General features: G+C 40.8%; 1 protein-coding gene across 3 annotated transcripts in view; it reads left to right on the top strand.

Moving 5' to 3' along the window:
• jing (AE binding protein 2 jing) overlaps window positions 1-15,056 on the top strand; it is a 231,404-nt gene that overhangs the window by 214,216 nt on the left and 2,132 nt on the right. For 2 of the 3 annotated variants that reach the window (XM_036374569.2, XM_036374570.2), the window contains exon 3: window positions 10,804-14,994. In XM_036374569.2, coding sequence (XP_036230462.2) covers window positions 10,804-14,994 — 4,191 coding nt within the window. Of the gene's footprint in view, window positions 1-10,495; window positions 10,691-10,803; window positions 14,995-15,056 lie in introns of those variants that run through there. The other variant, XM_014233752.3, reaches the window with a different exon arrangement.

Raw genomic sequence — 15,056 nt, 5'->3', positions numbered from 1 at the left:
GCTGCCCTTATATGATAAGAGCCACTAGTTAGAGCGTCTCCGCCGCCACCTCCTCGTTTAGTGCTCCACATTGCCTCATCGGTGCCTCCGAATTCTGCGGTTGCATGCATCGCAAACACATGTACGGGCATTACGTATGGAGTTTGCGCCGACTCTCTATTATTCCCTCTTTCAATGTATGCTCTCTGCATTCTCAGTGGCCCTTCTTCGCGCTGACGCTCTGTATACTGTCATTATGTGCAGCGAGAACTAACAAATACGGTGGTTCTCTGCAACGTCGCCAAGTGCATGAGAGCGGCTACGTCGACCCCATTAGCAGCGACAGCAGTGCCAGCAGCAGCAGCAGCGGCAGAACAATAGGAGAAAATTAGTTGGTTCGTTTGTTTGTTTGAAAAAAAAAACTGGGAAATCATCCCGTTTCCCATACGGCTGGACGGACAAACATACGGTCGGACAGACGAATGCTTGCTTGGATGAATGGTTGATTCCCGTTTGAATGTGTCTCTACACAGCACACAACACTCGCTGCAAGCAAGCACACGTGCATGTGTTTGTAGACATTTATATTTGGCCCTCGCGTTTATAGGCATACGATATGTGCCTCGCCATTGCTTGCTTGCCTGCCTGCCTGCTGCTGCAGTCGCACGCACTCACGTACCAGCAATAAGGGCAAGGCAAGGCAAGGCAAGTCAAGCAGACAGCCAGTCAGGCAGCCAAGAGCAGCAGCATAGCGCGAACGTGGACGCGCCTCTATGCGGCTCTACTCGACACTCAGCGCACTGGCTGACTCTTGGCAGCGCTGCGCTGCAAGGCAACGCGGCATAGCAGAACAAAGCAACACACGGCTGGCTGTTTTACTGACTTTTTGTATGTATGTATGTGCGGACGAGTATTTTGAGTGTGCGGATGAGAAGAAATGAAATTTTTGGGACTTGCACTGTCACTTGGCCGGATTCTATAAATCAGTCAGACATTTTCCCTAAAACGGTGCGGACGCTGGATTGAACTTGCTACGGAAAAACATTGTATGTTAGTTGTTTGACGCTTTGGATACACATATAAACAAACTGACATACTACATCCAAAGAGTGCAAGCATAAATGGTTGGTGTTCGTTTAGTGTTTAGTGTGCGTATGTGTGTGTGTGTGTTTTTTTTTTCTTACATTTATTATTATTTTTTATATGAAAGTGTTTAAAAACTTATATACAAATGTTGCTTTGTTGTTGGCTTTGGAGCACGTTTGTTTGTTTGACGGTCGGTTGATGCGCTGTACGCACACATACATACATAGCTACATATATAAAAGTACGCGACTTGCAGTTGGCGTTTCGCTCGTCTTTCTGCTCGACAGCCGTGCTAGCTGCCTTGGCTGGTTGCCCATGTATCCAGCCGCTGATCAAGCCACCATCCTGCTAGGCGGGCATGCGGCAGCCGCCTTTAGGGCTCGTTCGTTCGGTTTCTGCCTCCGTCGGTCGGAAAGTCGGTTGGCGTTTGATTGTGTTAACGCTTTTTGTTTTTTGTTTTTGAAATTGAAGTGACTTGGGGCGCGCACGCCCGCCCGCAATTTAGGCCGCTCCCTTGCTGCCCACCGGCTGATATTTCTAAGTGGCATATATGTATGTATGTACGTTTGCAGATAAAAGTGCAAGAACAACAAGAAATTGGAGCTAACACGCTCGAAGAAAAAAATTAGCGCTTATTGAAAAGTGTGCAAAATAAAAGACAAAAGTGGCAGCGAACTAAAAATTTGTTTTGTGGCTAAAACATTTTTTGGAAAGTAAAATGCGCGAATTGTTGTAAATATTCACAAGTGAAATAGGCAAAAATTTAAATTCAAAAGGGTATAAGTGAAGCAAAATGAAACTAAAACAAAAAATCATAAGTGGTTTAGACATCATTGAGAAAATATTGTTGCCTAAAAGTAAATAAAGTGATAGAATATGAACAAAAATAACCATTGCTAAATGAAAATTATAAAAATATTATATAAAAAATTAAATAGCGTAAAATGCATGCAATAATAATATGTACAATATACTTTTAAATGAAAATTTCAAATAAAAGCTAAACTTGGCAAGTCTTGCTTATATGCGTCAAACTCAAAAAAGTTAATAAAAAGCTGAAAAATGCTTAAATTAAAGTGACTTGTTGGTTACTTTATGACGTGACTTTACAAACAATTTCTTCAAATTACGTTTAATAAGTGTCGAGTTATGTAGGCAACCTCTAATATTGGAATTTTTTGGCATACGGAATATATTGCCATAACAAACAATAATTTACATAGTCTTATTAGAATTTGTACGCCAGTTACATGCAAACTAACGAAAATTTGCTCGAATTCTATATTGAAGCTTTTATGTATAATTTTCACTGTCCAATAACTGTTTACTGTGTACTATGGCATCATCCCTTTAAGTGCAGGCATAAAAGTGTGTTTTATTCTGACTTCAACTTACAAATTGAGGTTTTTTTAAGCGCAATAACGCCGCTGAACGGCTGATGTAGTTTTATGACTGATTTTCTATTAGCAATTAATTTATTGGTTTATAAGAACTGTCAAGTTCGCGCGCTAGCTTTTAAAAGTTTATGTCCTCTCAATTTCTCAATTCTTAATTCTAAATTGTATTTTAGTTTGAAAGAATATTATTAAGGTTGTCTGAAATAATAGTGTGCATAAACGCAGAAAAATTACGCGAAAAGAAACGTTTTTTTTGTGGCCCAGCACCTGTATTTTACATTCAAAGCAAAATACTCAATTTTTATGCTTTATTATATTATATGATAACTATTATAGAAATTTCTATATACTTTTTCGCTTTATTATTGAAAATAAACTACAATTTTCCAGTATATGCGACTCTGCCTGATTACCGACGGTTTAAGTGAGACCATGCTTTCAAAGTTGTTAGCAAATGAGGTTCTAACTAAACATTTTTCTATAAGTAATTTTGATCTTTTTCGAAACAATTAATAAGATTTTTACTAATTTCATTAAAATAATATTTATTTGCTTTTTAGAAGCAAGTGAAGTTTTGAATATTAGTAAAAATACCAACAACAATTACATGTTTTGAAACTTTTTATTGTCGAAATGTGGTCTGAATTTCTCATTTTAGCTGCATGTTTAAAAAGTGCTCACAAGACACCCATTTTATGGCCAAGTACCACAAGACAATCATTTCGGAATTTAATGCCCACTACAAACTTAGTAGTCGAAACATGCTTCAAGCGCATAACGGTTGTGTATTTCTGCATAAACAGATGTGAATTAATTTACAAATCTGATTTTTTATGATTATTGTTGTTGTAATATGAAAATACGCTTACATATTCATGTAAACGCATAAAATCTGGAGTTGGTGTATAAAATTTCATGGCTGCACACACGTGCACATAGGAAGTGGTGTGTGCATGTTTTTGAAAGCTTATAGAAAAGTCAGTGCTGAAAAACGTCAAACAGCAAAAACAATAATAATAAAAAGCTATAAAAATGCGCTAGGCAATGGAGAAAAGCAGGAAGGAGGCCAAAAGCTATTGCAGCCGCGTTGTTGACTGACTAAATAATAAAAATAAATATAAAATTACTAATACAAAAAATATAGAAAAGAAAACAGAGCAGGGCTAAGCGACAAGAACAAGCAAGAGTGTAAACGAACAAAAAAATGACAGAAAGAAGAAACACTCATAAAATAAAAATAGTGAATAACAACAACAAAAAAAGTAGTGGAACTACCTACACACACAATCACACATATTAGCTTGTGAATATGCAATCATATACATATGTATGTATGTATGTATGTATAGTTTAACATAGGGGAAGTAGTGGTGAGCGCAGCGCAGAGTAGAACAGTAATAACAGAAGTTGTGGCAGAAAGCCCTCGTGCAGCAATGTGCAGCGCAGCGCGCCGCACCATCGCCACCACCATTCTCAGTTGGTTAGTAGGTATGTGTTCGGCAGTGGCAGGGCGGTGAGGTGGTTTGCGGTGCGCGGTTTCTATTTTGTTAAGCGTTCAATGCACTCGACGACGGCACGAATGCCGACGACAGTGACGACGAACCCTGTTGCCTTACCGCGCCACGGTCGGTCGCTTGTTCGCTTTCACGAATGCCCCAAGCAGTTCGGTCGGCACGACGGTCGCGACCAACAACACATTTGCGCTCAACTAAAGTCATTGGCGGAAACGGGCGATGGTAACGCGGTGACGTGGTGGCAACAACGGCGCGGAACTTAGCGGCCCAGGCCGAGACAACAGCGCAGACACATTTGATTTGTTATTCTTCATTATTATTAGTGTGACGCTGTGGTTGGTGTGACGGCTGTGTTATTGTTGTTATTAGTATTAGCATTGTTATTATTGTTGTTGTTGTTGTTGCATTTTGATTATTATTATTAGTGAAATTATTTTTGTAGCACAGCGTACGGCGGCCAGCACATGTGCATATGTCATGCATGCATGGGAACATTCATTCGTCTGTATGTACAAATGTTTGTATGTAGATAGATATATATGTGCATATGTCTACACTTATGAACTTTCATGGCAAATGTCGCACGGTGTGTGCTTAATTAATACAACACAACAGCAACAGTGTTAAAATAAATTAATAAACAAATGCAGGAAGTTGGTTGTCACCAGTAGTTCGAGACACCGACCTTTACATGTACATATGTATGTATGTATGTGTTCGCGTTTGTATGAACTCTTCAAATACCTGTACTGAGCGCATTAGTAAATTAATGGGTATAATAAAGAACATATATCTACTCCGCTTGTACTTAGTATAGGATGTGTGCTTTAAACCGCCTTGAAGTATGCTACAATATTTTTGAACTCTCATTACATAAAAAGTGCAATGCAATGAAGCTTCGAAAAATTTATATTTATTTTAATTCGAATGCAATTGAGTCAATAAATGAAATCATTAAAACCTAGAGCTCGCTTTTATTGCCCTCTTGCCTACTATGATACAGAATTTCTTATGCTAAAAAGCGGCTGACTAAAGCAATTTGTTAACATTTTGTTCGTTTATTAAACATTAATAATATAAGTGTTTGTAAACTTACAAATAAATTAGTAAAAGCGAAAAATTTAAATTTTACTAGTCCACACTTTATTAATGCTTAATAATTGCACTTAAATATGAAATAGGCTTTTGGGGTGGCAGCGCTCTTCACTATAATAAATACGCGACACTAAAATACAAATTTAAAAAATCATAAAAAAATTAAGAGCCAACAAAAATCCAATAAATATGTTAATAAAAGCCGAGTGCAAAAGAACTTAACGACTTCCGTTTCCGTCGGCCAATCGTTGGGCTTTGTTGTTGGTGTTTTACTACAACGACTACAAATAGCTTACGTACTTCGCCACATAAACGCGTTTGTATGTTTGCCGGCTTGTAAGTGCATGCGCCGGTTGCATAATTTATGCATCTTGATTCCATGTGTGCAACACGCTACCTACAACTGTAAAAGCGGCAGCAAATTTACATGCTAATAATAAGTAATAAAGCGCAGCAAAGCAATAAATTACAAAACATTTCAAATTAATGCAATGTTTATATTATATTATATATTTATGCGCAGAAAAAAGATAATACAACAATTACAAATAAATAATTCAAACGTTAGAAATGCGTTTGTACAAGTATGTATGCACGTATGAAGTGTTTGTGCTGCGCAAATGGCGTGACAATGTGAGAAAATAAATATTAGCGCAATTCAAAGCTCAAGCCGAACGCCGCTATAAAATCTATCAAATTAAAACATAATCTAGCACGAATAATAAAAAATGCAAAGCGTAACTGTATTAACAACGTCTGCTGCATAGCTAATAACTGCAACAACAACAACAATAAAGTAGTTCATTCGTTATGCAAAAGGCAGCAAAAAACGCTTCCCACGCAAAGCGCGCGATAATAACAACAACAATGTTGAATTGTGTTTAATAAAATGTATTCCATCGCATTTAATGTGTTTTAAATGACGGAAAAACATTTAAGACTGTTTTTTTTTCATGCAAAATACGCGCACAAAATTTTCATTAGTTTTCTCGCATATTTTAGAGTTTTTCGGCGTAAAAGTTATTGACAAGGGGAAAAGACACACTGACTGCCAATTAAAAAATTAAAATTAAAAAACGAAATTAAACGCACAAAAAGCAAACAAAAATGAAATGATACAAAAACAAAAACGAATTTAATAAGTGTTAAATTGTAACTAAAATAAATGCAACAAAAAACTGAAATCGGAAATTTGAAATTTGAAAAGCGCAAAGCCTTTGAGTTTTTAATCTGCTATAAATAACAAAAGGAGCTAAAGCAACGCGTTAAAAGTCTAAAAGGTAAATAGTCTTAATATACATACATACATACATACATAAAAGCATATATTTATGAAATAATTTGATGTGATGAATATGATGTATGAATATGTAATATATTACCCTAAAAATACCTAAATACTAACGAGAGAAATAGATTAATACTCACATCAGCTGGTTCTACTTAACCGGAATGAACACGAATTATAGATTATATATAAAATATATACATAATTGTTACTTCAGCAGCATTTTTCCATAATATACAACATATAAAATACTACAACAGCAAGAAGTGCAGTAAAATTCTAAAATAAACCCCAAAGCATCTTAAAGTCGGCTATACACTCAAGTTCAAATTTGACACGATTTGTTTACAAGGCGCACAGTTTATCTGGCGCTTTTTATATTATATATTGGGTCAATGGACTCATGGTGTGTTTCCCGAAGCGAATTTCGCAGTTTTGAAAACCGAAAAAAGTCGCAGGGAGCAAAATCTGGCGAAGCATTAACTCTTGTGTTTGGTTGCAACTTCAATCACAATCATGCTAGAATATGACGGCGCATTCAATTCCTTTGGTATGAGTCTAGCATTGACACGCTTTATACCCAAAACATTAACCGAAATAGTTTAGTCAATCCATAAGAGATGTTAAACACTTTATACCCAAAACATTAACCGAAATAGTTGAGTCGATCCATAAGAGATGTTGAAAACATCTGCTATATCTCGGATGCCTACACGACAATTTTCAAGCACTGTTATTTAAACTTTTTCGATGTTATTGTCAGTAACAGAGAATGATGGACGGCTCACATTCACATGCGACAAGTTTTCGATGACTTTACGACCTTCACTGAATGCTTTGTGCCACCCAAATAATTGTGTTCTTGTTAAAGTAGGCTCACCAAAACACTTCTGCAACATTTGAAACACAAATTTTCAAGCAAAGTCGTTGTTGAATTTTTTCAATTTTTTCCCAATATCGCTAAATATTGCCACACAAACCAAATTGACATAGGTATGTAGCACAAACTTTACACGAATCTAAAAAGGTTTTACCAATTTAGGTTAAAAAAATTGTAATGATTCGGTTTGCGCGCGCAGTATTAAAGGACCAGTCCGGGTCAAATTTGATCTTGAGGTATGAGAACTATAAAAAAATAAAAAAATCTATGTTTATCTATTATTTCAAACTATAATCCCTATAATGAGTTTTACCTTCCATCTTTGCTGGCGTACGAAAATCGAAGGCATTTGAACCAAATCCGATCAATGAACGATCGATCAATGTCGAAAATTTAAGGCAACTCCTAATAGGTGCCTTTTTCACCTACTACATTGCCAATCTACAGTTAATGAAAACACGAAAATACACGTTTAGGGTAGAGAAAATATGTAACATGGAATACTGATAAAAGATTTTTGTAAAGTGCCTATAATAAAAGCATGTTTCATATTTAGTAAAAAATATTTAATGAAATATATTCGAAAATCCGAGAACTCTTTCGTTATACTCGCTTTGTATAGGCAGTAGGAGAGGTTTTACGCCACCCGCGCAATTCCAGGACTCGTTACACTACAACCTTTTCATCGCAATCACACCGTGGGATATGCTCTCGCATACACCGAAGTATGCACCCTCTTTGCTGGCTTCACATGGATTATAAAAAAGTAAAAAAGTTGAAAGCAACGGAGATGAAGTGTGCATAGAACCAAAAAGATGCACACAAACAAACAAGTGTACACATGTGTGTGTGTGTGTATGAATGTAGATTCGACCTAACGCTCTAGAATGATGAGACATAGATGAAATTAAGTAGAAAAAAGAACGAAAATGCTGAGGCAGCTAGAAAAAATTGGGAGGACAACAACAAGTCAACGTATTAACAGATATCTACATAGATATATCTGTATGTACGTATGCATGCGTGAATGTGTAGATCTGTGTATGGATATGCGTTTGTTGGCATATACGAGCGACAAGAACGCAGCGAGGCGATAAACGATTCAAATTACAATAATAAAAAATATATATACAATACATACGTATGTCTACAACAACAGTAAAGACATCATTAGCAGTGTTTTAGAATGTTGTTGTTGTGCTTTGCTGCAGAGCCAAGAGCAATTGCTGTTAAACATTATATTATACCACTATGCATATGTTTGTGTATGTGCGTGTGTGTGTGTCATACTTTGGAATTCCGCTAGCCAGCGGCGTCCAAATCACCGCGACCTGGGCTATGCACCATGCGCTTCACATTAATTTGAGCAGCTCGAATTTAAATACCTGACAGCCAAACAAGCGCAACCCGAACGCAGCGGCCTTTGTCGGCTAAAATTTTGCCCCGCATTAGAAGTTGATACTTGGGGATTTTTTATACATTTGATAGTAGTGATTTCTTGGGAGTCCAACGTTTGCTGTGTAACAACAACAACGACTGCAAGCACATGCTTCTAATTCCACTTCTTCACTTGGCATGATAAAGTCTGTTGTATTTTCGTTGTTGCCACAATTCGTTGCTTCTGTGCATTTACTGCTTCTTCAATCCCAGTAACTGCGTATGAACGTGTGTGCATTTGCTGTGCCAGTAATTTTTTACTCATTTTTTCACACCATACTTTCTTGATGTACGATTGTACAAGCATACATATGTATCTATGTTTATTTTTATCGTACTATTTTTCACTCCCTTTCCATCTCAGTTCTGCGTTCATACACCCATACATACATATGTATGCATTTAGTAACTTGTATGCTATGCACATGGGCTCAAGCGTCCACCGTCACCATCCCCAACATCATCGGTGTCGAATGTTGCCATTCGTTAGACGGTTGGTTGCTTCGTTCCACATTGTCGTGTGTCAGCTCATGCGCTTGACGGTTTGTCGTCGAAAACTCGCAGGTCGGCATTTATCGACCGACGGCTAACGGCCGACAATAAGCAGCTACATTTAACATTATTTCTTATTTTTCTTATCACCATTATTGTTGTAGTTTGTCATATTCGTGCATCGCTAACATAAAAGCGTTTCTACTGCTGTTACACTTACTACGAAACACGATAAGGACGATGATATAACATCAATTTAAATCGCCTTTCTGGTATAACATTCTCAAAAGGACCTTCCTATGTTAATATGCCAACTTATGTGAATTTCATACGTTTATTTACATACATACATACATAGATATGTACATGTATCATTATATTTTTATTTTCTCCTCTTTCATTCATATCGAATTCCCGTTTTATTTTCATCCTTTCACAAGCGCAATTCACATGCAGCTGCCTTTACAACTTGGTCCTACTCACATTAACAGAATTTCTTTCTTTAACATTGCGTTGCTAACCGCACTGTCGACGTCGCTGTTAACGTCTTTATTATCCCACGGCTACATTTGTTCTCACTCGCCTGCAATGTATTGTTGGCGCTCAATTTTTGCCAAGTTTAGGAATCTCTCTTTCCACAAGTGTTAAAATGTACACGTGTATGCATATATATATACGTATGTGTGTGTGTAGAAGATTTTGTCTTCCCATCTTTTGGTAACGAGAGAGTGAAACAATCTTTTTTAGCTATAATATCCTAAAAGGTTTTAACCGAGCTCACAAAAAATCATCAAATTTTGCACCACCTGACCCTTGGCACCTCTGTAAAATAAGATAATGCATTGGACAACTTCGGTACAGCTTCAGACAGTAAATACATATATTTCATATGTATATATAAATTCCTCGGGTACATTCAATTTGTGGTTTAAAGTCGGCAAATTTGTAAAACAGTTAAGAACCATTTGTGATTTTGGCTTCACAAGCTCCTTCAGATAATAATGCCTTTCTCCTCCGATCACTTAAGTCTCTAATACGGGGAAGCGACATTGATACGAATTGAGGTTTGTTTTGAGTGCCTCAACTGTATTAATGATATAAACGAGTGCTTTTTTGCAGCGAGCATCTTGGCTTAATAGTGAAGAAGTAGTTGAAACGTTCTTAGTAATAAATATGTCTTTTCAGCATAAATATTAAATTCATATATAAATAATTTTGTATCTGTAGCACTATCGATTTCCGATAGAAAAATGCCGTGCGGCATCTGTGGGTTGCTTATGTGTGCGCGCCATCTACTGTTAATGCGCGCAAACGCGCAATCAGCTGTTTGTAAACACTCGCGGGTAAATGGCTTGGGGAAAAGCAATAAAAAAGTAAAAAAGTTAATTTGTATAAAAGCGCATTCGTTTAGCAAAACAAAAAGAAATTGTTAATGAAAACAAATTAAAAATCAAATAGAAACAAATACAATAGAAAGCATGTCTTGATAGTTGCGTGCTTTTGTGACCACCATGAGTGATAGGTGTGTGTAAATGCAGTGCAGTGAACGGGCGTAGCCAACCAGTATAATAGTATCTTGTACATTTTTTTTTAATATATTGTATTATAATATTTTATATTTCGTTTTCGTTACAGTGGTGTCGTGATATCACTAAGCAGCACAGACTCTAGCACTGGTTGCAGCGAAGATGCTTCGGAGCCGGGATCGCCATTTAGCCAGAACTCAATAATAGGCGACGAACAACATAGCAACTCGCCCGCCAAGGCCAATAAAAGCAGCGCTGAAAATCATACAATCATGCCACCACAGACTACAATACTGGCTGCGACGAATAACAGTAACAACAGTGGACAGGCTGCCAGTAATAGTGCGAATGGATCGACCAGCGGCGCTAGCGGTTATACCCAAACTGTCACAGGAACAAATAGCAATAACAGCAACAACACTGCCAAATTAAAACAAATACAACAACAACAACAAAAGAACAATAACACTGCCACTGTCCGCAATGGACTCCCTACTCTTCAATGGCCGTGGAACACACCGGCAAGTAGTAGTACTGCACACACCATAAACACATCTGCATCTTTACAAAACAGTAAAAAACGCGGTGCCGTTAGTGCGACCACCGCAGACAATAGCTCAGGTAAAAAGGCACGAAACGCAAGTGCTGATAGTACAACAAATGCTGCAACCGCGGTGCCAACTGGCAACGCATCTGGAGCCAGTGCTGCAAAAAGACTGAAAGCGGCGGCATTAGAGGAGTCGCAAACAAAAATCACCGGTTACTTCAAGTCACAAATGAAGTCTCAAATTCATCAAAATAACATTACAAAGCGTAATATGGAATCTGTACTGATTGCCGCATGTAGCTCATCGAGCACGGGTCTCAACACCACTTCGCTTACGATGAGTGCGCCCGCCACCACAGCATCACTAAATAAATATTTCAACATTTTAGAGCAGTTAAAGGAAAATAGCCACAATAACGGCAGCGGAAGTAGCAATAGTAATGTTACTATTACAAAGCCAACGCTAGTTGCTTCATCATCATCCATAAATAGTAGTATAATTGCTGCGGCACCACCTACGCCGACCTCCATTGCTACAGCCTCTTCCACCTATGTTACACCAGCGTCCGGATCGGGCGGCGTCATTGCATTGACTACAGCTACTGCCATGCCCTCTATGCCTGTGCCTGCTTTGAAGAAAATCGAACGCAGCAAACCAACGAAAATAGCGCAGGTCGCACCGAATTTACGGAAAACCCCTTCTGCTTCAGGCAACTACAGCGGTGCAACAGGCAAATCCCCAGCAAAAAAACATGTCGCAATAGCGCCGAGAACACCTGAAATGAAACAACAACAAATGCAACAGCAGCAGCAACAAGCGGCAGCGAAGGCCGAAGCAGCGGCAGCCAAACAAACAAGCACAGCGGCAAGCTCACAACAGTCCCAAAATGCAACGCAAGTAACTGCAAATCAGCCAGCAGTTCTACTTACTGCCATACGTTTGCCTACTCAAACTACAACGGCACCGACACCGACGGCATCCGCGCAACTGAAACAGACTGTATCACCACCGAAATTAACACCGGTTGCAACCGCTACTGCGACAACCACAAGCGCTGCGCCTGCCACCGGACAAACGCTTTATCAACTGCCAGCAGTGCAACTGCCGAATTTAGTCCAACTGCCTCAGCTGTTAGCTGCCACCAATGGCGCTAATATAATGCAGTTGAACAACGTGGCCACAGCCGCGAAAAACGCCAATCCTACAGCGTCCGCCGCAGCCGCTGCTACATCAGCGCAGGCAGCTCAAGCTGCTGCCGCGCAATATTTTCTTAATGGCACTGTCTTCAAACTGCAGCAGTTCACAACAGCGACTACCACGACGGCAACGTCTGCTGTAGCTGCCGCAAGCGCCGCAGCAACAGCGAATCCATTCAACTTGATGACTGCGGCCGACCTCCAAGAAATACTCATTAAGCAGCAGCAACAGCTTCAACAACAGCAACAACTGCAATTGCAACAACAACAGAAAGCGGCCGCTGTAGCCGCCGCAGCAGCGGCGTCAGCCACTGCCCAAGCTACTAATACAAGTTTCCAAGAGATCTTCCAGCAGCAAATTGCCGCTGCTATTGCGGCAAATCAACAGCAACAACAGCAGCAGCAATTTCAACAGTTGCAACGCTTGGGCGCCGCCGCTGCGCAACCGGTATTCATGGCCACTCCGGCGGGGCTTCTGTTGAACGCCGCTTCACTGCCAGCTATGTTGGCGCAAGCGGCCGCTGCTTTAGCCGTCAATAACAATCAGCAACAACAAAAACAAATGCAAATGCAGCAGCCGCATCCACAGCAGCTGCCGGCACTCCAGCCAATACAATCCAGCGCGTTGCCTGCGCTAAGTTCCATTTTCGCTAGTGCAGCGCAGCAACAACAGCAAACGCACTCCTCACATGATCAGCATACTGACTTCCAGCAGCAGCAGCAACAACTGCTAGCATTTTTGCAACAACAACAACAGCAGCAGCAACCACAATTCATAACAACAAGCCAACCACCACCGTTATCGGCTGTAAATTCAACTTCACCGCAAACTGCAACGGCCGCTGCTACTCTAACGCCACTGCCAATAAGTGCGTCTTCAACCGCAACTCCTGCAAATAACGCAAACACTGCCAAACTGGCCATAGTAAAAGCGACTACTGCCGCCACACAACCGCAACAGTTTGCCGCGCTCAATTCGCAACCGCCGCCATTGGTCACCATTTCGCACGGCAAAGCACGCGCTACTGCAATCGCACCGGCAACTGCCACCAGCGCCGCTACCAATGCTATTGCAACGACGAGCAAACCGGCCGCATTGGCTAAGCCATATCAAAAGCGCATGCCGAAGGTGGCGCCAGCGCCTGTGCCAGTAGCGCCAGCACCGAGCAAATCTGCGCTGACGAGCGCCAAAGCGAAAATTTCCACTGGTTGCAAAATCATTGCCACACCCACCACGCCGCCGCCGCTAGTGCCAGCGCTCAGCAGCAATAACAGTAGTGTTGTTAGCACCGTTGCCTCTGCACCGAGCAGTCGTAGCGCTCCAGTGGCGAAGCAACTGCTACCGACCGGTGGACTGCCTACGCCTGCGCTCATAAGCATTGCACCAGCACCTGCGACAATCACAACAACAACCACCGCAGCAATTAGCGCAGCGACAGTACCGAGTGCCATGAAAATATCGGCTTTGCCGCCGCTTGCGCCCAAGCTAACGCCGGTCGCCGCATCGATAACAACAACAGCAGTGTCATTCAGCGCGGTAATGCCAACGGCAGCGAAGGCAATAGTCGCGAGCGCTGCCGTCTCAGCGACAACAAGCACAACATGTACTCCAGATCTCTTCGATTTAGTAAAAAATTCGAATGGCGCCATCACTATATCAGCACCATCCACTATTTGTAACAGCAATAACAACAAATGTCACAACAATACTTTCAATAAGTGTGCAGCGCTACTGCCGTCATTCTGCCACTCATCGCTGTCATCATATTCAACTGCATCATCGCCCTCTCTCTGCTCCTCCACACATGCCGTCTCCAGCGATGGCTTTTGCTCGAAGATCAAAGAGGAGCCGTTGGACGAAGTGGCCAATGCGCCCTCAGCCAACACTTCGGACAGTGGTATCAAATTGGAGAGCTTTAATACGTCCACGCATAGTCAAATGTTATCGGCAGATATTAAGGTCGAACTAATGGAGGACACAACCAAAATGTACCCCTCAACCGTCAATAGTATTTCGACAAGCATTGCCAACGGCATCACGCACGCGAATGATTATTCATCGTATTCCTTCAGCTCACACTCGAATTCGGTCTCCTCGGCCGCTGATCTTTCACTAGAAGCATCTACCCCACCGTCGCTCTCTTCACTGTCCGCTTCTTGCTCCTCCGCACCGTCGCCGGTACCTTCCTCATCGGCGGGTGCATCACCGCGTAATTCGCCGCCTCCATTGCCGCCAACACAACCATGCGAATCCAATTCAGCTTCCCTAAGCTCCGAATCCTCCGCTTCGTGTGTTACGGCCGCTACTGGCAGAGATATGCTCAGCGAGATGGTTACATCGTCATGCATATCATCAAATCTCGCTTCGGAAATGTCGAATTCGGCTGATGGCTCAACCATACATGCGAAGTCACTTACGTCCGGCCTCGAAGATGTCGAGAAAGATGTCAGCGCGGATGAGGAGAGCAGCGAAAAGCGTGACTTGCCCACGCCAGAGTCCGGTATAGGTGGCAGTTTGACGGCTAGTGAAAGCAGCGAATCCATCGTTAGCACAATGTAAGTTGCCACATAAACTTTAAGCCGTGCATTTACTAATATATATAAAATATTTTCATTTT

This window comes from Bactrocera oleae, chromosome 4 (assembly GCF_042242935.1).
Source record: "Bactrocera oleae isolate idBacOlea1 chromosome 4, idBacOlea1, whole genome shotgun sequence".
Taxonomy (NCBI): domain Eukaryota; kingdom Metazoa; phylum Arthropoda; class Insecta; order Diptera; family Tephritidae; genus Bactrocera; species Bactrocera oleae.
The sequence above is the reverse complement of the archived record's forward strand: the minus strand, read 5'-3'. Positions and strand labels throughout refer to the sequence as shown.